Source organism: Globicephala melas, chromosome 3 (assembly GCF_963455315.2).
Source record: "Globicephala melas chromosome 3, mGloMel1.2, whole genome shotgun sequence".
Lineage (NCBI taxonomy): Eukaryota > Metazoa > Chordata > Mammalia > Artiodactyla > Delphinidae > Globicephala > Globicephala melas.
In genome coordinates, this window is record NC_083316.1 from 62,767,306 (window position 1) to 62,793,060 (window position 25,755).

Below are 25,755 nucleotides of genomic sequence, written 5' to 3' on the forward strand. Positions count from 1 at the left end.
TAAAAAGAAGAGTAATTCAACACAGAAATGTATAATTCAGCAAATCTTTATTGAGTTTACTTGTAAGCTGTCCCATTGAAGGTAGTGGGGAATTCAAAGATATGTAAGCTTCAGTTCTTTCTCAAAAGGTTGTAGACCATTAGGGAAGCTAAAGCATGAATGTAAATAGCTGTAATGCAGAGTATCTGACAAGCCAAAAGAAGTATACAGGTGAAGTCTTATAGGTATTCATGTGAGGAAGAGAGAATTTCATCTGTTTTGCAGTGACATATATCTTTACTTGTTTTAAAAACATTATCACTGAACATGAAGCCCAGATATATTACTCCAACAGAAAACAAAATTATTGACTTAGGCCATTTTATTGTAAGATTTTATTCTTTGAATAAGCTGACGAAGCAGATTTTAATCCTCATGTTAAGCCATCTCAAATAATTTATTTAAACTTACACAGAATATTGTGGACATTTGAAGTCACACTAACTGTGATGTTGGAAAGATAGTTTGTCTGTTTATTTAACAAATACTCCTTATGTGTCAGGCTTTGAGCTGGAAAATACAAAGTCACTTAACGAGTTATTGCCCTTGAATAACATATCAGTCGTAGGAAAGAAACAAATCAAGAGATTTATTTCAGTGGACTTGAATTTCACATCTGTAAAATAAAGGAGTAATTTGTACCATAAATGAATTTTTAATAACTATTATTAAAATCATAAAATATTAAAAGTGAAAGGGAGCTAAGAGATCATATAATTCAAATGAAAATTTTCTTTTTAATTAGTGTTTTTAATAATTAAGGAAACTGGTCATCAGTGGGCTTAGTAACTTGCCCGAGGAGTATAGTTCGTTGGTGTCTGAACCTGTACTTGGAACTCAAAACCTTTAACTCTTAATCTTATTTTTCATTAAACCTCACTGAATTCCTGCACATAATTCTATTTCAAGCTTGATGTATTTTATGATTTTTGTGTTAGAAGCATTATAACAGAAAATTTTTAGTGTTACAATATGTTATTACGTTTTTCTTTAGTTGAAACATTAGGAAATTGCTCTTTTGGGAGAAGTTCGCAGTTTCTATTTTATATACATTTCTGTGTTTTCCTAATTTTCTACAATGAACATGTATTTCAACTCACAAAAAAACATTTTTTTAAGTTTGGTGGAATAAAAAAATATGTATATATGTGTTTTTCCTCTTACAGATCATACTTATTTGAATGTATCACTGCCCCCTGTATCATGTTGCCAACATTTCCACATTTAAGATTCTTTGTAAATGTGATTTCTATGGCTGCCATAATATCTTGCCGTGTGCTGTACCAGAATTTAGCTATCCCCCTGCTGCTGGCATAGATACTTCTCTTATAATGCTCTGATGAAATTCTTTATAGATGTTATTAAATATTAGACCACATTTCTGAAAATAACGTATTAATATATAAAGTCCTGTACATGGTATTGGAAGTTCCAAACTTAGAAGAATTTGATAACGTCCTTTTGTCTTTGCTTTCTGTCTCAAAGACTATATTTTCTCAAATTGTTTTAGCTAAGTAAAATATTACTTTTAAAAAATGTGCATTGGAACACTATGAATTTGAGAAACATTTACAGATATCCATATTATCTTTTATCCTTCAGCTGGTTACATTGAGAGACCTCAGCTGATTCGAGCAAAAGTGCCAATTGTGAAGTTCAGGGATAAAGTCAGGTCAGTGATTATTGAGTTCTTTTTTTTAAGTTGCCTTAGATAATTTTTAGGTATTCTTCTGAGGTAGATAATTAAGAAGTGTATGCTATCACGTAATAGCTTATCTCCATTTAGAGATGATTTGGTTTTTGAAATGATTTTTTAAAATAGTCTGAGCAGTTGTTCATACTTAACTGTACTTAGTTATTCTGGTTGACGTTTTGAGTATTTGGGACTATCCAATTGAAAGAATATATACGTATTTATATTTTAGAGTTTTAAATGATCCTCTTGCCTTTTGGAAATGTGCTCTTGAGAACATATCTTAATTGATGAAATTTGATGTATATTTATATCAAAGGGGGTTGTTACTAATATATCTATCTACGTATTCTAGTTTGGGTTCTGGATTTCTTATAGGCATTGGAATTAGAATCTTTTATATAATATCTATTTACATTTTATAAAATGTAAATAGGTGTTTGTTTTATTGGTTAAAAAAGATTTATTTTCTAAAAAATATATAGGATTGTGATAAATCACGTTTTCTAGCCCAGTTTATAAAAGTAATACTGAAATTATATAAGTATATACACAGTTGATCATTATTCATGGATTCCATATTTATGAATTTGCATACATGATAAAATATATTTTGTAACCCCCCAAATTAACATTTGCAACACTTTTATGATTATTCATAGACATGCACAGAGTGGGGAAAATTTTGAGTCACCTGATGTAGGTGTTCCCACCTGAGTTTAACAATGTGACACTCTGTTTTCTTGTTTCAGCTGTCATACTATAAACAAATGTCCTTTTCACAGTCTAGTTAGTGCTGTTTTTCACATTTTTGTGCTTTCGTGCTTGATTTTGCTGCTTAAAGTGAGTCCCGAACATAATGCTGAGGTACTGTCTAGGGTCCTTTTGCACAAAGCTGTGATGTGCCATATGGAGGAAATATGTGTGTTAGATGTGCTTCATTCAAGCACGAGTAGAGTACAGTGCTCTTTGCAATGACTTCACTGTTATTGAATGAACAGTATATTAAATGAGGTGTCTTTAAGTTGAAACATACATAAAACAAAGTTACATATTGATCAGTTGAGGAAAATGTGACTGGAGGGACTTCCCTGGCAGTCCAGTGGTTAAGACTGTGCGCTTCCACTGCAGGGGGCACAGGTTTGATCCCTGGTCAGGGAAGTAAGATCTCACATCCCATACAGTGCGGCCACGAAAAAATAAAATAAAATATAGTGTTGCCAAAAATATTCGTCCGGGTTTTTCCATACGATGTGTTAGAAAAGGCCGAACAAACTTTTTGGCCAACCCAATGAAATGTGACTGGAGACATATTGATCCGCTGATGAAAATGTGACTGGAGGCTCCTAGAAACCTAATCCTTTGTTTCCTGTAGGAGCAATGGTTCACTGTTCGCTAATTTAGTGTTTGCAGTGACTATATAGAACATAACTACTGTTGACTGAATATATATATTTTAAACAAATCTTTAGATAAGTGCTGGCTCAAACTTTCCCCCTCATTCATCCAAACATCCATCTAATCTATAAATATTTACTGAATTTCTATCAAGTAACGATGGAGTTTTCTGTTTTTAATGGTGAAGTTTTTTTTTTAAAGCACGAAGATATAGAGAGATAAAACATAAAGTAAATGTAAGTAAAACTATTAGCTAATTATAATTGTTTTGAAAAATGTAGTTATATAAACAATTCTTTTTCTATTTAAGATTATTATACAAGGTTTTTTCATTGTTAAGTATTCTATATAAGCACCATTTTATAATTCTTCTCTATACACACCATTAAGGAAAAAAACAACTGCACTTCTAACATCCAAAGATAACTGATGTTAATGTTTTGGTATAAGCCTTTCAGACCCTTTTCTATGCGTATGAGTGCATAAAAGGTTTTTTTTTTTTTTTGCGGTACGCGGGCCTCTCACTGTTGTGGCCTCTCCCGTTGCGGAGCACAGGCTCCGGACGCGCAGGCTCAGTGGCCATGGCTCACGGGCCCAGCCGCCCCGCGACATGTGGGATCTTCCCGGACCGGGGCACGAACCTGTGTGCCCTGCATCAGCAGGCGGACTCTTAACTACTGCGCCACCAGGGAAGCCCTGCGTAAAAGCTTTTAAAATTAAAATTGAAATCATACTTTGTTACTTAACAGTATATCATGAATACTTGCTTTTATCATTGAATATCTTCTGGCTTCATTTTCAGTTGCTTTACAGTATATCATTGTGTGAATTTATTGACTTTAACTTAACCACTCCCTGTTTAAATAAGCATTTTGTGCATAAAATTCTTTCCTTATTAAGGGTTACTTCAGTATTTCCAGAAGTAGAATTTGAAGCAAGTACTGTGGATATTTTTAAAGCTCTGAATTCATATTTTTGGAAGTTTTTATTTGCACACTAGTTTCCATCTAAGTGTTTTTTTCCTCTTTATTGAGTTATATACAGGGAGTGCAAACTGGTTTCAGTGTTAGATTTGTACAAACACAAAGAATGTAACTTTACTGTTACCATAAGCTTCCCAAAGCCAAATATATCTGAAGTGTTAATTTCACCATCAATTTTTATTAATGTGTATGGATAATTGAAAGATTATAGGATTTCTTTTCCCGTAACTAGAAAATCTGAAAAGGTAAATTTCAAATTTTACAGTTAAAAGCTATAGAAAGGACTTTCGTTAAGTTTTTATTTTAGACACTTTTCACAGAAAGACTCATTGTTCAGCAGTTGGACCTGATAGTATATGGTCCTGTTACTTATGCATTAGTTAGTCCTTGTTATTTTGAGTTTAGACATTCTTTATGTATCCCACCATTATTGCCATATTTTCTAAATTGTGAACTGCATGATATCTTTGATTTCAAAGAAGTGTCCCTTCTGTTATGTGTTTGGTTGTTATAGTTCTTCCTAGATGTCAGTAGCCAAGTTTGTCATGATACTATAATTTAGCAACCCTTTTGGAGGGAATATAAAGTGTAGACAGAACTTTTATTTTTTCACATGTACTTTATTTGGCTTTTCATTCCTATTTTAAAGCAGATGATGCTGTCATTCAAAATTGATTGAGAATAAATAACTTAGTGGGATAACTTGCCCAGAAATGTGTTTGGCCATATAATTTTGTTTATCTCGAAAAGATTACAAAATTAAAGTTTTTTTTTTTTTTTTTTTTTTTTGTTAAGAATAATTGAAGCCTTACTGGTACATTATGGATCTTTCAACAGTAATCTTATTTTATATCTTTAATAGACCCCCGATCATACTAAAAATATGTTTTCATTCTTATTTCTGTAGTGTCTCATTTTAAGGTCTTTGGGCCCATGCTATTTTGTATCATTGGATGGATGGATGGATATGAATTTAGTTACTAGGGAGTTAGTTTATTTTGTATTTGAGCTGAAGTTTTTTTCATTTTTTAAAATAGTTGTGTGGAGTTCGACTTGAATGTAAACAATATTGTTGGAATAAGAAACACATTCCTTCTCAGAACGTATGCATACCGTAAGTTTTGTGTTTATTTCCAAACAATTAATACTTTCTGTATTTATCCTTCATTCTTTATTCCTTCATCAAGATGTGTGTAGTAAATACTGATACCTCTTTGTGTTTATGTACAGTGTGTCTCATTTTCTCATATACATAATATGTTGCTACACTAAAATCACATACTACCAGAGTAATAGGTCAATAAAATGAATTTTAATAATTGGTCATTTTTAAAAGGTAACAAGTACATTTTAGAAGTAAGACACATTTATGGTGAACAGTGTTTAATAACTGGAGGCATTGCTCTTTCTATTGGCATGGAGTTCGGAAATAATGTAAACTTTCAAAGAAACTGTAAAATCTTCTTACCATTTTTAAGTTTTAATTTTACTTTCAGTTGAAAATCGAGTTCGTCCGTTAGTACTGGTGATTAAGAAGTGGGCGAGTCACCATGAGATAAATGATGCCAGTCGTGGTACTTTAAGCAGCTATAGTCTTGTATTGATGGTTTTGCACTATTTACAAAGTAAGTATTGTGGAGTTTTTCCCAATTTTTAAAACGGAAATGCAGTTAAACTTCATTATGGTGTCTTCCCTGTTGACCTTATATTCAAATATCATTGTTTTAAAAAGTTTTTTCTAAGGCACATACAACCACATTTCCTATTTTGTTGCTTTGAAGAGATGTTTTAATAATGTTATCCCTGGAAAACATTATAAAGAAGTTTCACTGTGTTTTTATTTTTTGACAGTTTCCTGTATTCGCTCTTGTATTCAAAGAACTTTCGCCACTGTATTGTGGACCCATTATCTTGCTCAAGCACCATTCATCATGTTTTTTATTTTTCACTTGAGACAGGAATTAAATGATTTTCTTGTTGGTTTAAAGAAGCTTTTATTTCCTGTGAACTGGCATGGAGATTGGGTGAAAGACTTGATATTAATGTAAGACCATTTACCAGGAAGTTGTGGGTTAATATTGCACAGTTTAGAAAACAATTGTTGTAATATTTGTTTATACTCTTTGACTCAGTGATTCCATTTCTAGGAACTTATCCTAAGGTAAATAATCAGCGATGTACATATGAATTTATATAAGGCTGTTTTTCATGGTGTTTGTTGAAATAATGAAAGATTAAAAATAATCTAAGTTTTTCAGAGTAGGAGGAATGGTCAAATTAATTATAATATATCCTAATATGAAATTTATACAGATACTAAAAACCATGTTTTAAAGATATTTATTGATATAAGAAAATATTTATGATAACAATGTCATATACAACATAATACCAATTTTATTTAAAAGACAGTAGCTATACTTGAGTGTGTATATATTCATATGAATACAAATACAGAAAAGGTATGTGCCAAAAATTTATCAGGTGTTATTACTTATGGACAGTAGGATTCGTTTTCTTTATATATTACTGTATTTGTAGATATTTTATAATATATTACATGAGAGAGTATATTTTTATTTGAACAGTGGAATCAGGTGAATTTTTTTGAGGTAATGAGAGAGACTTAAAATAGTTTAAATGGACCAAAATTTTGTGAATCAGTAATCATCAGAAAGGTTTAATCTTCCTCTTTGTTGTTAAAGAATTTCAGGCTAATTATAGTACATGTATTTTTGTTGCTGAACAGTCTTGGATATATACTAATTTGATGATTGATTTGCCCTTCCAAAAGGGTTTGAAACATGATGTTGGCTGCTTTAGATACTTCTTTATATATCACTGATCATTTTTGTCCAATTTTATAGTTCAATCTGAAACATACATTACTTTTGATGCTTTTTTAGTGAACTCTGTCCAATCTTATGGATTACAGTTCACTTTTATTAAAAATGGAATAGATTAGAAATAGTTCTTGTAAAATACATATAGAATATATGAAGAAGAATAACATTCATGTACTACCACCTAGTGTCTATTCATTTTTTAGTTTTAGTTGAGATTTAAACATTAGATTTGACTAAAGCATGTAACATGCGTGAACATTCATAATATGTGCCCTATCCCTCCATTCTTTTGGGTTACATTAGAAATTTCAATTTGATTGCTTTTTTAGAAAAATGTACTTTAATCACAGATGCCCCTTGGTGGTTTTGTAAGCAAGTTAAAAATTCAAATGTTAGTATTTTACCAGTGTAATGAAATCATGTTAAAATTTGGTTTAGATTTTGTTAAACATTTTATTCTTGATAAAGTGGTCCTGTTTACTAAGATGGTTAGTAATTAATGGCACTCTCATCAACCATTTCTAGGTGTTTGTTAAAAGACATCAGCTAACCAGACCTACTGTGTAGTTCTGTACTTTGGCAGATTTAACCTACTCCTCCACGGAAGAAATTACAGAGATTGAAATAAGTATTAATAATTGCTTTTCTTGTCATACAAGAGTCTGCAAGGTGTATTGAGCAGTTCCAGCTCTGCCACAGTGAACTAGTTTGTGTGATTTTGGCCAAGTTATTCTACCTCTCTGGCTTTAATATTCATCTGTAACACTAATGGTTGGATTAGATGACCTTTAAGTTTTGTTTAAATGCTTTAATATCTTTTCTGCCATGAACAGAGAAGGGAAACAGGTCCTTTCTATGTAGAAAGGTTGAAAAGATTAAAGCATTTCCTAGAATGAATTTCAACAGTTACAAACTACATATGCTTGAAAAAGTGACTGATGAAAGCATGAAGGGAAAAACCTATTGAGAAGAGAATTTAATAGCAATTTAAGATTATGAGTTAATAATAAAGGCAAAAGTGTCAGTTGGTTAGAAACAACAATATGAATGAATATTCATGGAATGTTTACCGTATTACCAGGTATAGAAATATCTCTTAGGCATTTTAAAATTGTTCTTGTGTTTTCAAAATTAGTGGTTGTTTAGTGTTGTTGAAGGTCTGCTTTTTTTTTTTTAGTTTAACTTTTGATGAATTAGTATGTAACTTTTATGTGTATAAATTTGTGAAGGCCTGACCAGAAAGCTCTCATCCAAACTACAGGCAAAGTAAAATCTTATAGATTAAATATATTCAAGGCATTATCTATTGATCATATCCTGCAATAATAAACTTTTGTCTTATTTTGCTTTTGAGAGAGAAAAGTAAAAGATTGAAGTCCAGAATTTTGAAATTAAAATAGATGTTGTTACAGAGAGATTCTTTCAGAGTGTATGTTGGTTTGGAATAAAGTAAACATTTGAAAACCTACTAAATGTTTTGAGGTTACTATCAGGATAACATTGATAAATAATTGCCAGGGTACACTAACTGCTTCTCTAATGACGAGTGTTTTTAAATCTTTAAGGTTGTAAGGCAGGGGATTTTTTGAATGATAACCTTGCCCCCAAAAGCTTCCAAATTGCTTAGTTCTAAAAGCTCTTTATCTACTGAAAGACCCTATACCAGTGGTTTGTGTTTATTTTTCTCTCCTAGCATTCTAGTTATGAGATAACTAGAACGAGATACTATTTTTTTCCTAATTTTCTACAGTCTTTTCTTCATCCTTTTTTAAGTTATAATTTTATTTTACTAGCAGTGTTACATGGGAATAGAACTCAGGTTTTTAGATTTAAAACTTAAACTAATTTCTAATAAGAGTTTCCAATTTGACTTCTATATTATAATGAAAATTATTAAAAAGCCATTAAAAATGTTATACAAATATAGAGACTTTTAGAATTAAGTGACTGGGGCTTGAGTTTATTTGTAGGGTCTTCTAGAATTTTAGCATTTGAATGTCTTTGGGGAAAAAAATATGTATCCTTACTTCCTGAGAGTGATTCTGGTAAGTAATGAGTGAGTTTTTTCCCCTAATATTCTTAGTCATACACTGTGAACGTTCCATACTATCATGGAATTTTATTTTATTACAGTTTCCAGTTTTCAACTTGGGAATAAAGCATGATGAATAGATATTTAAATAAAGCATCCTACTTTGTACTATGTGGTAGAAATTTATACATTTATAATCATAGTTGGAAACCATGTAAATTGGTCATAATGGTTGATTATGTGTTCATTAATGTATTCCAGGAGTCATTAAAAAATTTTTTTGCTAAATAGCAAATTAAAAGTCAAGTAATGATTCTTTGTTACTGAATTTATTTAATTACAGTTGACCCTTGAACAACCCAGGTTTGAACTGTGCGGGTCTACTTATATACAGATTTTTTTTCGGTATATATGTATTGCAGTACTTACTACATGATCTGCAGCTGGTTGAATCTGTAGATTTGAAACCTCAGATATGGAGGGCCAACTATAAAGTTATATGCAGATTTTGGACTGCACAGGGGTTGGCACCCTTAACCCCTGTATTGTTCAAGCGTCAACTGTATATGTAATTATTTCTAATTCTTAAATACAGTTTATCATGCAGTACTATATTTGGTCTTTAATCTTAAAGAAATCTTGAAAATGTATTATTTGTATCTTACCATATTCAAGATACTATATTTTACAGTTACTTCTTATATTGTGAATATTAAACACTCTGCCTTTCATGTTATTCCATCTACATTCTAATGATGTGAGATTACAGTTAGCACATTTAATGAGGTTGGATTTGGGTAAAGCTGTTGAAGGGTGCAGAATGGCAGTTAAATGCAGAGACATATGACGATAATGATTCTTTTGTATGAAATTTTATTTATTATATAGCAGATTGGTACAAATCTCCTGATTTAGATTTCTAACCTTTGCTGAGGTTTTCTTTTTAAAAATGTATTAATGAAGTTGAAGATCTTTTCAGTTTTTTTCCCAATAGATCAATTTCCCAAAACTATCTCAATTTTGGTATTATTGTTAGAAGAAATTAAATAATAAAGGGACAGTTATGATAGAGCTGTTATTCTTATGATGTAGTGCCATTGGATTGTACTTAAAAAATTTTTGTTTTGATAGCTACATCCATGTTAACAATGTCTTTTTAATATCTGTAGCACAACAATTGTCTTGCTTATTTTGTGTGTGTGTCTGATGTTGGACCAAATGATGTGTGTCCATTTATTGATGACCTATTATTCTAAAACCATGTAAGGAACATTGGTTTACATAGAAATATATGTAATTTATTAACAGACCTTAAATTGTCTACTTAGATATATTTTGAATTTAAATTTTTAGGGATCAGAATTAATTTCACAAAGTATATGAAAGCTGTTGAATTTTAGCGTAAACCCATATAGTCTCATACCTGGGGTGTAGCTGACAAATTATTGCTTTGTAAAATGAATTACGTGAATCACGGAAGCTTTAAACTTTTTCTTTTTATAGCCCTACCTGAACCCATCCTTCCATCCATCCAAAAAATTTACCCAGTAAGTGTTCCTTATAAATTATTACAATACATGTTACGACAAGTATATGTGGAACTATTATGTGCAGTATTAACGTGAATATAAAAGTAGTATTAATTACCTTCTAAATATATGATAACATTTTCTACATAGACTGAGGCATTGGCCACTAGAATGCAAAAATGTTTCATATAATTTTTCAGAAGACTGCTATTTTATTTGGTTATTGGCAGACAATCTTGTCATTCATGTTAATGGTGGAACTTTTTGTGTGATGCTCATGATTATCACTAATGGGAATTAAATATACTTAGTTGGTGAAGGCCCATTTGGACTCATACCAGTTTTTTTCATGCTACCAGTTTTTTCTTGCTACTTTTTTTCATGTTTAGAACATATCTTTAGTTAGTAACTCAGAAGTTTTATAGCCTAACATATGTATAATTTGAAATCAGGGAAAAAAATTAAGATGATGAACAATTGGGTAATCTTTTTATCTTTCATTTGATCTTACCAAGTAATATTCTAAGAGGTAACATTAGTACACTGTCCTTGTGTGTACACTATTAAGAATCCTGGTGAAGTTAATTGGAAACACTCAAGAAATGAAGTGTGCCTACTAGAAAAAGTTTAGTATGTGCTCAGTTTGAGTTTAGAGAAACCTAGGTAATGTACTTATTCATAATCTATATGAGTATTTTTGTTTCTTTTCTAGTTTTTGTGTTCTTTTCTCCAGAATTTGCTATTTCTTTGTTTATAGTCTTACCATTTCTGTTTTCTTCCATAGTCATTCTTGTTCCTGGTTTTTTTTGGAAATAATATTTAGGCAGCTTGTTTAGAATGTTTGACCAACCTTCTGAAACCACATAATTTTTTACCTGTTAGTTCATAAACTTATAAGAAGAGGTGTTTTCTAAACTTACTAAATAATCATATTACAAAGGAAAACATAACATCCATCTTGAGTGATCAGTTTTCAAAGAACTTATTTATTTTATATGTATCAGACAAAATATAATAAATATATTGACCTGGAACCTAAATTAAATGTAATTTAATCTTTGATGATTGAGAACTGATGTTCTTGTTTTTGAACATCAGTTATTCTTATAATGCACACATATGAGGTACTGGATAATAAAGGGTTCACTGTAAATAGAGTCTTGCTGTAGTGGGGGCCTCCCAGTTTGTGGTGTCATCTACTAGAAGAGCACAAGAACCTTTTGGAATCTGGCTATCTTATCTTCCTCCTTTTAAAAACAAATTGCTGCTGTGAAGAACTATTATAATGAGTTTACAGTATAGCTATGTATAAGTATTTATGCTTTTTTAAGGATTATGGTAAATGAAAGCATCAGAAAGTATAGAAATGAAAATAACATGAACTTTTGGGCCTATTCTTGAATGTTTTCCTCCCTCTACAGTTTTTATTCTTTAGCTCATACTGAATGGTCAAAGATAATGACTGGGTGTTTACTATTTCATTGCATTGTCTCAACTTTATTTTTCTTTAAGACCTAAGTTTCAGTGTAGAAAGAGCTGCATATATTTTTCAACATACAAAGGATCTAAGTTAAATTTACCCTTTAAAGAATCTATTATTGTGTATTGAAAAGATGCTTCTACAGAGATCTCACTTAAAACCATGTACTACTTGGAACTCTCTTTACTAATGTAAAATACTGATGAAATTTCAGTTTAATAGCACTATGCTGGGAGACAGGTATTACTTTTATAAGATAGATTCTTACTAGTATATTCTAGTTTGAAGAACCTCATTTTTACTTCTGTGTTTCATTTTTCTAATCACCTAGCTTTCTCCCATGACAGGGTCCTGATTTCTGTTCACATGTACTACCTCTAAGCCTATATTCTCCACCCTGTTTTGCTAATAATCTTATTTCTACACCTGTAACCAGGAAATAGATTTAATACCTGCCCAGCCCCAAGGCTTTAAAAAGTACTAATAGCAAGCCCCACTAGACTTAAGAATATCTTAATTTGCTTTCATGTGTGCTTACATTGTCATAAATATTTAAACCACATTATCTTTACTATAAGATTGATACTTACATGGATAAGGACTTAATACCCCTTCTTAGCAGGTTTTTTTGTTTTGTATGAAACCTGTAAACTGATCAGTGGAGCGCTTTTTTCAGTGGGCCATCTGATGGAACAAGCAAATTAGCTTGTTTCTTATTACTAACAGTAACTATCATTTATTTAGTATCTATTTTATATCAGCACATATAAGTTTTATATACAGTATCTTCAATCCTAAGCAAATAAACTTCTAAGTACTCCCCTTGTTTCACAGTTGAATGTTAGAAAGATTACATGATTGATCCAGGCTGTTTAGTCACAACTTATGGATGCAGCAACTGGTATTTTTTCCATTAGACTGTGCTGCCTATGGAAAGGCAAAATGATAGTAGTAGTCACTAAGATACCATTTCATCTAATTTGCATTGCTTACTACATTTTATTTGTATATATCTGATTGTTCCTATACAGATATATTTATATACCTTTAAGAAAAGCTGATATGACAAAATTTCAGCTTGATAAAAAAGTTTGAGAATGATTTAAAACTTTACAGTAACAAACTTTCAATTAAAAAATTGGTATGGTGTTGCAATTCAGTTGTTATTAAATTATGAAAGGAAAAGATGAAAGATTATAAACATCTTTATCAACTATATCATGATATATAGCATTATTGATTATTACTACTTAACTATTGACTGAAAAAGCAACATAAATAATAGAGGACAGAGTGTTTACTGTTGAGTTAAAGAAATGAAGTTGAGAAGGTTTAAATATATAAACTCAGATTAGGTGTATGAAGGGATCTTTATTTTAATGCAAGCATATTATGAGATTCACTTAGATTTATGCTAGGTAGATTTATCAAGACAACTTATATTTGTTTCCTTCCCTAGTGGTATCTTCCTATTCTCAGAAGCCAAAGATAATTCCACAATAATGCATTGAAAGTTGCAGGAGGTAACCACATACTGTGTTGTAAATGTATAGTTAAAATAATCATCATGCCTCGCATATACTAAATAATTAATAAATAGATAATATTGCTACTGTGCTTTCCATACATTGTATCATTTAATTTGTATAACAACCCTATGAATACTGTTACTTTCTTTATATTATGGATGAAGGAGCTTAACCTTTGGAAAGCTAGATAACTTGGTTAAGTTCACATAGCTGTAGAAGAACAAGGTTGCAAACCTAGGTCTGACTCCAGAGCTCATGCTCTTAACCACTTCATAATAGTACTTCTACTTTGTGTTAAATACTTACATTCCTTTCAAAACTTTAAAGATCTCATTCATATCAGATATAGTTTAAAGGCAATTTAATGATCAGTCTTTAATGTACATCACTAGATTAGTGGTGATCTGCATAAAATTAAGAAGTCTTGGTAGAACTTCAATGTATCATTTAGTTCTTTCTCTATATAGGTAAAACTCCACTTAAATGCTCCATATCAGTTATCCTTTTCTTTGAGATCTTCCTCAACGTTTCTAGGCTTTAAAAATTCATATTGTTAGAAAATTGTGCAACTTAAATTTCTTTGCCTAGAAATGGAAAACAGTCATCTTTCATTTAAGCTATACATCATTTTAAAGAACAGTTACCAAGTAAAAGTTCAGCCAGTCTAATTTAGTCCAGAAAGTGTTTAATTATCCAAATTTTCAAACTTTGAAGGTAAAGTAAGATATGATGACACAGCCTCAAAAGATCATGGAATCTGGCAAAAGGTGTTTTGCTAGGCAATTATATGGGCAAAAACAGTGAGACTTTTCAAATGTTTTTCAAGAGATTACTTATTTAAATTTTTCTTAACTTGGCATTGTGAAGAGAAAATGGAAGATATGTGTCTTCAGCATTTAAATATCATTTGGAAAATGTTTTCAGGATTTAGTTATTACATATCTGGATATCAGAAGCCCAAAATAAGATATAACCTTAAAAAATAATAGATATATCTTCCCTAAGTTAAAAAAAAAACAGTAAATATCAGTAATCCAAAGGAAAAAATGCTTTAAGAAATAGATGTTATATTGTATTGGTTAAATTGTTTTTCTCTGGATTTAGATTATAATTTTAAAGGCTGCTTTTATTTCTTTGGCTTTTGGATTGCTGCTTACGTGCCCTCATCCTATCTGTAGTAACATATATTGTTCTTCAATACATAAATGCAGTTGGGGAGCTCCTTTTAAAAAAATTCTTCAATGAAATTTTTCTTAAAGCAGAAAATCTTTCTGTAATATGAATGATTACCAAAAATGGGGATTACTTAAGGTTAAATAGAATCCCTATTTACTTGTAGCTTCTTTTAGTTGGATCCTATTTTTTGTTTGTTTGTTTGCTTGGATTTCTCCTTCAGTTCTCCCTCAATAGGTATGACATGGCCCTTTTTATATATGACCTTGAAAAAGAACAGTGAAGCTAAGAGAACACTGGCCAAACTGTTGGTTCAGGGTCCTTCAGCATTTTAATATAGTAGGTCTCACAACTCTATAGTTTTAATCTCACAATTACTGATATGTTTCTTTAAATTATTGAACAAAATAAAAATTTTAAAGGGGGTTCAAACAGTTTTAAACTTCAGGTAAGAAAATGGCTGCTCTGTCTCAGCATCATTTCATAACTTGAATGCTTATTGTGCTAGGTGCTAGAAATCAAAATAAGAAGCTTTCAGAGCAGAAACTATTAAACAGTGACCCACTTTTCTTTTCCCTGTCATTTGAACTTATACCTTTTTTGTTTAATTCCCTAGAGAATATTAAATTTTATAGTTTTTTTTTTTGAGCACTATAATATTTTATAACAATAGAAGGTAGCTCAAAATACTATATGCTAACAGACAAATGATACATAACCCCTGCAGTAGGAGTCAGCAGGGAGTGTGGCAGAGGCCACCTGTTTAGACTAAGAACCTTTCAGTGGACTGCTGGATGGACTGGGTCTGCTGCTTCAGTTGTGAGCCTTCTTTGATGGTGACAGAACAGGCGATGACAGCCTGGAGACCCCACAGGCTTGCCCCAGGGCCTGCTTGGAGCGCACAAACACGTAGGGCACATTCTTGTCCTCACACAGCAGTGGGAGGTGCAGGATGATCTCCAGGGGCTCGGTGTCTGCAGCCATCACGATGAACTCAGAGATGCCTCTCTTGAGGGTTTTGGTGGCCTCATTGGCTTCTTCGTGAAGCTGCTTGTAGTTACATGACTGCTGAACGAGGTCCAATAGTTTCTTGGTGAGGTCGGCATCTGCAAGAGGGTAGGCTTTCAGATTTACATCAGCCTCAGTCATGGCTCCGGTTCCATGGTATCGTCACTCCTCAAGGAGCACAGGCGATGTCAGAGCTGGAGCCAGTTTTACAGTTTTAAATAATGTTATCCTAAGTCCAATTTTACACTTAACAAGTAAGAGCAAGACAAGTAAGAAACCTGCTCTTCCTTCTGCCCTTACTCTTTATTACAAATTAGTGCTTCTCTCCTAGTCCCCCTAGTCCTAGAGACAAATAAGATGTCTACTTGAGTCATATAACGTAATAATAAATCTGTTAGAAGTGTAAGGGAAGCCCCACATTTAGGAATGCCAACTTTGTGAGTTGTGGTTGGAGTAGAATTTTTCTTCTGACAGAAAGGTAATCACTTCTTGGTAGTTAAAAATTGTTGATAGAATTATAGGTAATGGGGCAGGGAGAGAATATATTTTTATTTTCTTGCTCTTTGTTTTTACTGATGTTTTTTGAGGACTATCATTAAATAGATGCACTACCCTATTTCTCGGTATTACCACTTAGTTATTTGGGGACCCTCTATTTTTTTAAATATTGGAGTTATTCAGATATTACTAATTGAATTAATATCTATAAACCCAAAGTTGATCTGTTGGGTAGTTGAGAACCTTAAGTGTAGTTGTCATTCTGCTGTCTTAACCAATTGGGTTTTTTTGTTTGTTTTTTAAATCTTTCTTTTCTGATGGCAAAGGGGAATATAGAAAACCTTTCTTGAGGGCACTGTGAAAATTACCTGAGAAAGAGTATTTTCTAATGTAATGGATATGTATTATTTGAGAATTTCTATAGTTCATTTAGTTTATTTTAGAGCCATAACTTGCAATAATAGAGGAAATAATAGAGGAAAGATCAGATATGAAAATGAATGGCATACCATAGGCAAAAATAATAAGTACTCATTAGTATTCTTTCTAATAAGTATCTTGTTTGGGCCTGGATTGCAAGCAGATGATATCCTCCTTTATGCATATTGTGCTAAAAGTAAATTGCTGAATATTGCTTGCTGGTATGTTTCCTATCTTTCTTCTTTTCCCTGCCTTCTTTGTCTTTGCAAGTTCAATTCATGTTGAACATCATTATTTCTGTTCCCTCTAAGATACAAAATACAAAATGAAATAAAATTTCAAAAAATCTTAAAATCAGCATAAGTACTGTTTATGTATTAAAATTACTTATATGACCTTTGAGAGAAATTTTAAGTGACAGTTGGAGAAAGCTCTCATCTTGTCCTTGATACACTTCAGAAAGTACAACTGCTCTTTATAGAAATAATTAAGAAGGATATACATTTATAAAGAAATCTAAATATTATTGGATGGAATCTTGGTATGTACAGTAAGGTTTTATTTATGAATTAGAAAATCTTTTGCTACCATAGGAATTCATTTGGTTAACTGAGTGATATACCTCAGTCAGGGTTAGAATATCTTAGTTTTTCAGGTCCTTTCTGGCCTATTCCAAACATTGGTGAAACCGTTACTGGAAGAAAATCTTCAGATTTCCAAATTGCCAACATAAAGAAAATTCTCTCTTCTTCAGACAGCCTTATGTTAGGATTTATAAAGTTTTTTGGTGTGTTTTTAAATGGCCTCACATTTTTCCCTTTTTCTTTTTGATAGGAATCTTTTAGTCCTGCTATACAGCTGCACCTTGTACATCAAGCTCCGTGTAATGTTCCTCCTTACCTCTCAAAGAATGAATCAAATCTTGGGGACCTCTTACTGGGCTTTCTTAAATATTATGCTACAGAATTTGAGTAAGTGAAATTTCAAATTGTGTTTATTCGTTTGTAAATAAGTGAATGCTACAAATTGGGTCATAAACTGTATTTATCAATTTCAGTGTTGTAAACTACTCCAAAAATGTGTAGTTTATAAAATTTAATATCTAATAATTAATTAGAAACTAAATAGCTTTCCTGTTTCTAGCTAATAAAAAAAATTATAGTTCAATAAGCCCAGTTTTAGTTGATTTCAGTAGTGATCCCATTTTATATTTAGCCACCTCTTTCCACTGTAGGGCCTGAATAAATGTTTGTGTTGGTCCTGTGTAGGTGCTGTATAGTATGGAACATCTGTTTTCCCGTAACTTAAGATTTGTAATAAAAAACACAGCTAAAACAACTTGGAAAAAGTTCTACTTAATACTTGATATCTGAATAAATAGTTGTGTTTGTATGATATACAAATCAAGGACTACTCCTTTTCCTTTTTTTTTTTTTTTTTTTTTTTTTTTGGTGAGGGTGATACATAAACATGAAACAGTAAAGTGTGTAGTCAGGCTGGCCATAACTGAAAGTTCTTACAGGAGTTTTTAGTCCAGATAGAATGGGATTAGGGGTTGTTTGCAGCTCTTCTGATCAATTTGGAAAAGCTTGAAGGAGAGAATGAATGAGAGAACTTAGAAGTTGTACAATTAGAGGAGGAGGGTACAGTGACCATAGGGTGCCAGTTTGAAGAGGTTTGGAGAGGGGAACAATAATAGTAAGCCTAATAAATTGCTATTACTTGGTGGGAAGAACTGTTCTAAGCAGATTATATGTATTATGTCATTAGTTTACATAATAGCCAAATGAGTTGGTATTATTTTATGCCTATTTTACCAGTGAGGCATATAGAGAGGTGAGGAAACTGGCCCAAAGATCACACAGGTAGTAAGGGGAATACTTCAGATAGTTTTGACTGCAAAATTCACTCTCTTAACTATGATACTTTACTGAAATGTTGATATTATCTGCTATCATACAGGAGTTTTAAAGAAACTTGACTCATATAAGATGATTTGAAACATAGGACCTGAAGGAAGAAGTGTTCTTTACATTTCTCCAAGTAAAGTTTCTATCAGACTGCCTGTTTTGTTTATGGTTGTGTCTCCATTACCTAGCCCAATGCCAGGTAGTGGTACTTGAAAAATACTTGCTATAGGTAAATAATTTTGAAGCAGAAAGTAAGATTATGGATATGAGTCAGAGATCGTCTAGGTGACTTAGAAATTACTGAATTAGGTTAACAAAAGGAGTAAGAAAAGTGCTGAAGAAAAGTAGTTCAAGAAGAATGAAGTTATAATAATCCAGGTTAAAAATGACCAGGACCTGAATGTAAGTCTAGGCAACAAAGATAAAAAGGAAGGAGCTTTCATCTGTATAAAGATGAGGAAAGATTTAAGACTGTATGAGACATGGGACATAAGAGAATATAAAGGTTATTCTAGAGTTAAGATTTTTTAAGATGTTGCAATGATAATAGCTAATGTTTCGTGAATGTTTACCTAGTGTCCTGCAGTATGCCGAGTGAATCCCATGTATTATCTCATTTAATCCTCACAATAACCCCTTTCAAACTTCGGGAATTTGTGAACTTGAAACTTGCCCGTAACGATACAGTTAGATAGCTAGAGAACTGGGATTCAAATTCAGGTGACTAAAACCACATTCTTAGTTGTTAGACTGTATTGGCATCATCTGTTGTGTCATGTAAATTAGATATTGGGGCAAGTTCATAGAAGAAAGATATTTTTCTGCCATGTAGAGTTTAGGATTAGAGCATCTAGAGAAATACTTTGAAAATCATCTGCTTTGTTGGACTGAAACAAAATGGTAGATGTGCAGGTTTGTATGTTAGTTTAGTATTAACAGAAACTAGCTTGCTGTGCCAAATGAATCTGGCTAAGAGGTTTTGAACTTTTGGACGCACTTGTTATGATGCTACATGAGTTAGGTGACATCTTCACCTACTGTTTCATCATATAGTGCATTGTTGTTTCATACCAGATATTTTCAGAAATTTGACTGTAGGGAGCATAGCCAAGAGTGTAGTCATGGTAATGAACTAGGTGCTGTGCAGAAGAATTCTGGCAGCCATTAGAAGCATTTGTAAGGATGTTTTCTGAACTTTGAGATACTATTAAAAAATTCCCTTTACTTGAAGACAAAGAATTAAGTGCCTGTGAAAGGATGCTTGAGTACCTGGTATGAATGGTGCAGAAATTTTATATGGCCATTTAAAATTACCATTAAAAAGATTTTCTTACCTACTTCACTCGCAGCTTTCTCCTTAAACCTTGCTGCTGAAAATTCTTAAAATGAAGCCAGCTTTCTAGAAATGTACCTAGGAATGAGGAACTGACACAATAGGAAAAAAAAGGATCAGGTGGTTCAGGAGTCTAGAAAAACATACAGTCAGAATTTAATCACTTTGTAACTTAGCAAAACAACAAAAAAGAAAAGAAGATTTTAAATTCTAAATATCTTACAAACTCATAGCTACTGGAGATTCTAGGAACCTTAAAAGGTATCTGTTTTATAATTCTCTTTATTTTCTGGATGCCCAATCACATGTCATTACTGCTAGTTTATATGTTGGATTAAAAATACATACCTATATACTTAAATACATACATTTTTTGAAAACGGAAATACAAAGAACAATTTTTCTATCTCCTTTCTTACTATTTTTTCCTCATTTTATTTCATCAGTAAATCATTGAGTGCCTACTCTATACCAAGCTATTTTCTATGCACTGGGGATATAGCAGTTAACAAAAGTGTCTTTATGGAGCTTATCTTGTAGTATGGAGAGATAGACAGTAAACAAATGTACAGTATGTTAGATGGTGGTAAGTAGAGAAAAATAAAGCAAAAGCAAGAAAGGATATTCTGGTGTGTGTAGTTGTTGCAATTTTAATACCTGTATTGCCGTTTAATACCTAGCGTGGTAAGACAGTCTCACCGAAAAGGTGACCTTTGAAATAAAGACCCAACGGAGAGGAAAGTGTGAGTTATGTGTCTATATGGGAGAAGAGCTTTCCAAACAGAAGGAAAAACAACTGCAAAGACCCTGAGGTGGAGGTTTGCCTAACATGTTCAAGGAACAGCAAAGAGGCCAGTGTGACTGGAAGAGAGTGTAGAAGTCAATGATGTCAGAGAGTTAAGGAAGTCCATGTCATGTAGGGTCTTGTGGTTAATTTTGATGACTTTGGCTTTTCCTCTGGGTAAAATGGGAAACCACTGGAGGGATTTCAGTAGAGAAATTGCGTGATCTGATTTAGTTCATAACATGCTCATCCTGGTTGGTGGATAAGAATAGACTGAAGGGGGAGCCGAAGGCAGAAGCAAGGAGACTGTTTAGAAAGGTGTTGTAGTAATCTAAGAGAAGTCATGTAGCTTGGGTAAAGGTGGTTGCAGTGGAAGTGGATGAGAACTGGTCAGATTCCACTTACATTTTGATTTGCCATAGATTAGATGTGACCTAAGAGAAAGCGAGGAGCCAAGAATGGCTTCTAAGATTTTGGCCTGAGCAACTGCAAAGGTGGAGTTGCCATTAGGTGTGATGCGGAAGACAAGGGAGGAACATTACTGATTTTGAACATTTTAAGGTTGAGATACCCACAAAATATTCAAGTAGAGATACTGAGTAGAGTTGGATATACAACTCTAGAGTTCAGGAGCGAGGTCACAGTTAGAGCTTTATATTTGGGAGTTGTCAGCAGATAGATGGTATTTAATGCTAGGAAACTTTTTGAGAAAACCAAGGGAATATAGATAGAAAAGGTTTAGTCCAAAGACTAAACCCTTAGATACTCCAGTGTTAAGAGGGGTACAGGAAATACAGAAGATACAAGAGTGTTTTAAATGACAGTGAAGAGAGAAAGACAAATTCAGAATGTAGATATTCTGTGAAACAATTGGCCTAGTCTCTCAAAAAGTCAATATCTTAAAAAAAAAAAAAGTGGAGGGGACATTTCCAGATTAAAGAGATGGAACAATCAAATACAGTGGATGAACCTGGATTACAATCTGATTGTAGAGAGGGTGGAAAAATTATAAAAGGCATTTGAGTTACATTAATTTCTTGATGCTGTTGGTATTACAAAGGAGAATAGCCTTATTCTTAGATATATGCCAAAGGATAAAGAAATGAAGTTTCACTCTGTCTGCAGCTTAAACAAAAGGGTCAGTTCAAAACATACACATATACACAAGCAAGTGTGGCAAAATATTAACCACTGTTGCACTGCTTTTAAGTTTTATGCTTTTCATTTTTCCCTTTGAAAAATGTCAATACAGAGATGAAATAAAAATAGATTAGGTATGAGAAGGAACTAATATATAGTAATCAAAAGAGGAAGAATCATTGAGAAAGGAGGAAAGCCAATAGAATGTGGTGTCTTGGAATCCAACGGGGAAAAACGTTTTGAGGAGGAGGGAGTGATTATGTGCGTCACATTTTTTGATAGATCAAGTACAAGATGAGAACTAAAAGCTGACCATTGAAGCATCTGTCCATGTGGAGGCTACTGGACCCTTGACAGGAGCAGTGGATAAAAAGCGTCATTGGGGCCTTTCTCACCTTCTGAGATGGCCCATACTCTGTGGAGTGTGTTTCTCCCAAGGCTGGTCTCGCCTCCTGAGATGGCCCACACTCTCTCTGTGCAGTGTGTTTCTTTCTAAATAAATCCACTTCTTCCCTATTAAAAAAAAAAAAAAGTGTCATTGGTGTGAGCTAAAGAGAGAAAAGGAGGGGAGGATTTAGGTAGTGTAGCTAACTCTCTAGGGAAATTTACATACTTGTAAAGGGAGCAGAAAAAGTGGGGTAGAAATTGGAGGATTAAGCAGGGTTGAGATTTTGTTTTTAGAAAGAAATTTTGCCATCTTTATGGCAAAATTGATGATACCAGAAAAATTGTAGTAAATTGTTGAACAGTCTACTTGTTTGAGTAGAGAAGGATTGGAATCTAGAGCACCAGTGGAATAGAAGCGCTGACAATTCATTAATAATAATGAGGAAAAAAAGAATATATAGATACAGACAAATGCAGGTTGATGTGGTGGGAGCTAGAGGAAACTATCTTTTGATTGTTTTAGTTTTTTTAGTGAAATGAAGCATGGACATCAGCCAGGAAGGATTGTGAGGGAGTAGATTTGAGAAGTGAGGAGAAGGTATGAATTGTCACGTAGAAGAGTAAAGGAGTGAATTAACTATGGAAATATAGTATGATTGGTGGGTAGTGGCATTTAGGATCATTTTGAGCTAAGTGATCATAAACGGAAAGGTCAATATGGTTGCATTTTTTCTCCAGCGCTGTTTAGCTGCTTGGGAAAGGATTGGAGTAAACAAAGATTTAATTATAGTTGTATCAGCCAAGTAAGTTCAGTGCAGCAAGAGCAGGTAAGAGAGTTGAGAGATATGCAAGGGAGTGATTTTAATAATTGACCATGGACAGGACATATTAAATTCAGTCTTGAAAATGGGCACAGTGTTGCCTACATGACATCTAGGTGGCAGTTTCCAATAGGTACTTGTACATTTTGTCGTGGGGCTTAGTAGCTGGAGAAGAAGATTTGGGAAAGAAACATCAGAGTACTGAAGCCCGGATGGGTGCTCTAGCATTTGAAAAAGATTGAAAAAGACAAAGTCCTGATAGACACCAGCATTTAAAGGGTCAGGCAGAAGAGGAGCCAGTCAAAACAAAACAAAACTCCAGGATTAGAGTCAAGCTTTTTCTCTGTTTACAAGATTTGAAATCCCTAACAAAGTGTTTGTTTGTTTGATTATTTGCTTCCCAACCCTTAGTAATAGAATAAAAATATACAATTTTTTCACTTACTTTGACTAGTCTTAGCATATATGCAGTCATGTGGTATCGGACACATAATTTTGTCTATATTAGACTTAAATTTTTCTTTGTAATGTTGTTGAAGTCTGCATTTCCAATTTAATCAATTGTCTCAAAATACTTTGTTTGTCACAAAAAGAATGGCTAGAAGAGAATTAATAAATGAGTACCAGCTCATTATCATTACTGAAGAAAAAAAGCATCTTACCAATATAGTCAGAAATCTGTTTTATATTCAAAAGATTATCATACATTATCAGATCTGTTTTAGATTAAGCCCCATATCTGTTGTTCTAGTCTTTTCTGAAACATCCCTCTTTTATAGATTGTATCTTATTTTATACTTTAATTATTGCGTGACAATGACAGATTTTCACATGGCAAGCAAATTATGGTAGAGAAATATGGTATGATAAAAGGCTTAGTTTAGAGCCTGTTTTAAAGAAGGAAATGTATAGGGAAAATATTTCTAAATTACCATTTGAATTCTACATTTAAATTCACCTCTAAGATTAAAAGTAGTATATAAGTTATGTATCATGTTTATGATTTGAAATATTTAATAATTTCAAATATTTGAAAGTTCTTCAAAAATGCAGTAGATTGAATCAGTCCAAATAGTAGTGGTTCAAATATTCTTTTTTAATTCCTCTATGAAGTACTTCAAATGATACAGTCATTTAAATAACTGAATTGTTTGGGTTGTTTATAGGTTGAAGATTAAACACTATCTGATTAGTGATGAAAAAGTGAATATGGTTGTGTCACATATGTTTCTGTGATCCAGTTTAGAATCAAATACTGGCATGTAATATAAATTCAGGATTGGATTTAATAGAAATATAGTGGTGAAGAGAGTTCCTTTGATTTAAGAAAGTAAAAGTTTTAGTTTAACAGCAGGATACAGTATTTCAATATTTTAAACTTGTCTGAGAGAAAAAAATCAGTCCACCTCCTTTTAACATAATATTTCCTATTTTAATTCTACTGCAGATTCCACTGTCCTATAAGTTGAAATTAGAAACAAGTAGTCTCAGGAAAAAGTTCATTTCATTAGTGAAATTTGTCTTATGCGGTATAAAGTGAAGTAGCACAAAATGTAATTCTACTGTAATTTTGTGTGGGTCAGCAATGTGGTTATATAACTCTCCCCTTTACATTGTTATTTTTAAGAAAATTTTGGTAACACACTTGGACCAGTAGAGCAGTGTACTTCTTTTCTGTTTGGAGTCCAAACTAACAGAGCTGCTGCACATGAAGGATCTAAAACATCTTACTGTAACCAATCCTAAGTATTTCTTTTTGACAACCCACTTATTTTTAAAAAACATAAATTCTGATATATATTTTTAAAGAACTTAAAGCTGTCTTTGCAAACTATTTCTAAACTGTATTCTTGGTAAGAAAAAATAGAAAATCATACTTTGAGGATTCTTTTCAGTTATCAAACTTTACAAGATGCAATATTTTCTTGCATGTTTAACATAGAAATTAGTCAATTTTCCAGAAACAAATGCCATACTGGACCCACGATTATATCCTTATGGATTCTCTAATAAATAGAGACAGAGTAGGACAAGTGTTGCATTTGGAATGTCCCAAACCATGGTCTTTCTCCTACTGAAATGATGGAGAAAGCTAAATACAGCTGAAAAAAAGATATCAGCTATACCCCAAACTCATTTTTCTATTGAATACAAACTGAGTGGTTATGTGTTTTTAAAATGTTTTTGAAAAAAGGAAAATTGTACTTGTATAAAATTATTATAATTTGAACTTGTACAAAATTATTATAAATTTAAAAGAACAGTGTAAGGTTAGGATATACTAAAGACGGGACAGTTTACCTTCAAGCATGCTGATAAAATTGTTTTACTTGAATAAAACTTCACTGTTAACATCTACATCTGATATACAGCAATAACGGTATGTTTTCATAGAGTATTTTTCTTTTCTTAAAACAGCATCTTCTTGCTTCTACTGGAAAATTAAAAATTTTTCTACTATAAATCATATCGGTAGAGGTGCACCTGAACAGAAATTATTTAATGATGCCAGAAAACAACACAAGAAGATTACCTCTCTCTTACCAAATAAAAAATTCTTACTGGGGTGTTAACAAGGAACATAGTTTTTTTGCTTACTTACATTTTATTTTTCATATTACTTCATTTATTCAAAAAATATGTATTGAATACCTAGTTTATACTAAGCAACTAGGTGAAGAGTGAAATACACAAATAGCTCAGCATCTTGGAGCTTTCATTCTATTTAGGGGAGACACACAATAACATAATA

At 32.5% G+C, this 25,755-nt stretch overlaps 1 protein-coding gene and 1 pseudogene across 8 annotated transcripts in view; one reads left to right on the top strand and one right to left on the bottom strand.

The window, feature by feature from the left end:
* TENT2 (terminal nucleotidyltransferase 2) overlaps positions 1-25,755 on the top strand; it is a 58,606-nt gene that overhangs the window by 27,231 nt on the left and 5,620 nt on the right. For 6 of the 8 annotated variants that reach the window (XM_070045153.1, XM_030846594.3, XM_030846619.3 and 3 more), the window contains 5 exons: positions 1,642-1,711; positions 5,151-5,227; positions 5,610-5,738; positions 10,495-10,538; positions 17,463-17,599. In XM_070045153.1, coding sequence (XP_069901254.1) covers positions 1,642-1,711; positions 5,151-5,227; positions 5,610-5,738; positions 10,495-10,538; positions 17,463-17,599 — 457 coding nt within the window. The remainder of the gene's footprint in view (positions 1-1,641; positions 1,712-5,150; positions 5,228-5,609; positions 5,739-10,494; positions 10,539-17,462; positions 17,600-25,755) is intronic. The other 2 variants (XM_030846626.3, XM_060295932.2) reach the window with 1 other exon arrangement.
* On the bottom strand, positions 15,443-15,901 carry LOC115847118 (NHP2-like protein 1 pseudogene; annotated as a pseudogene).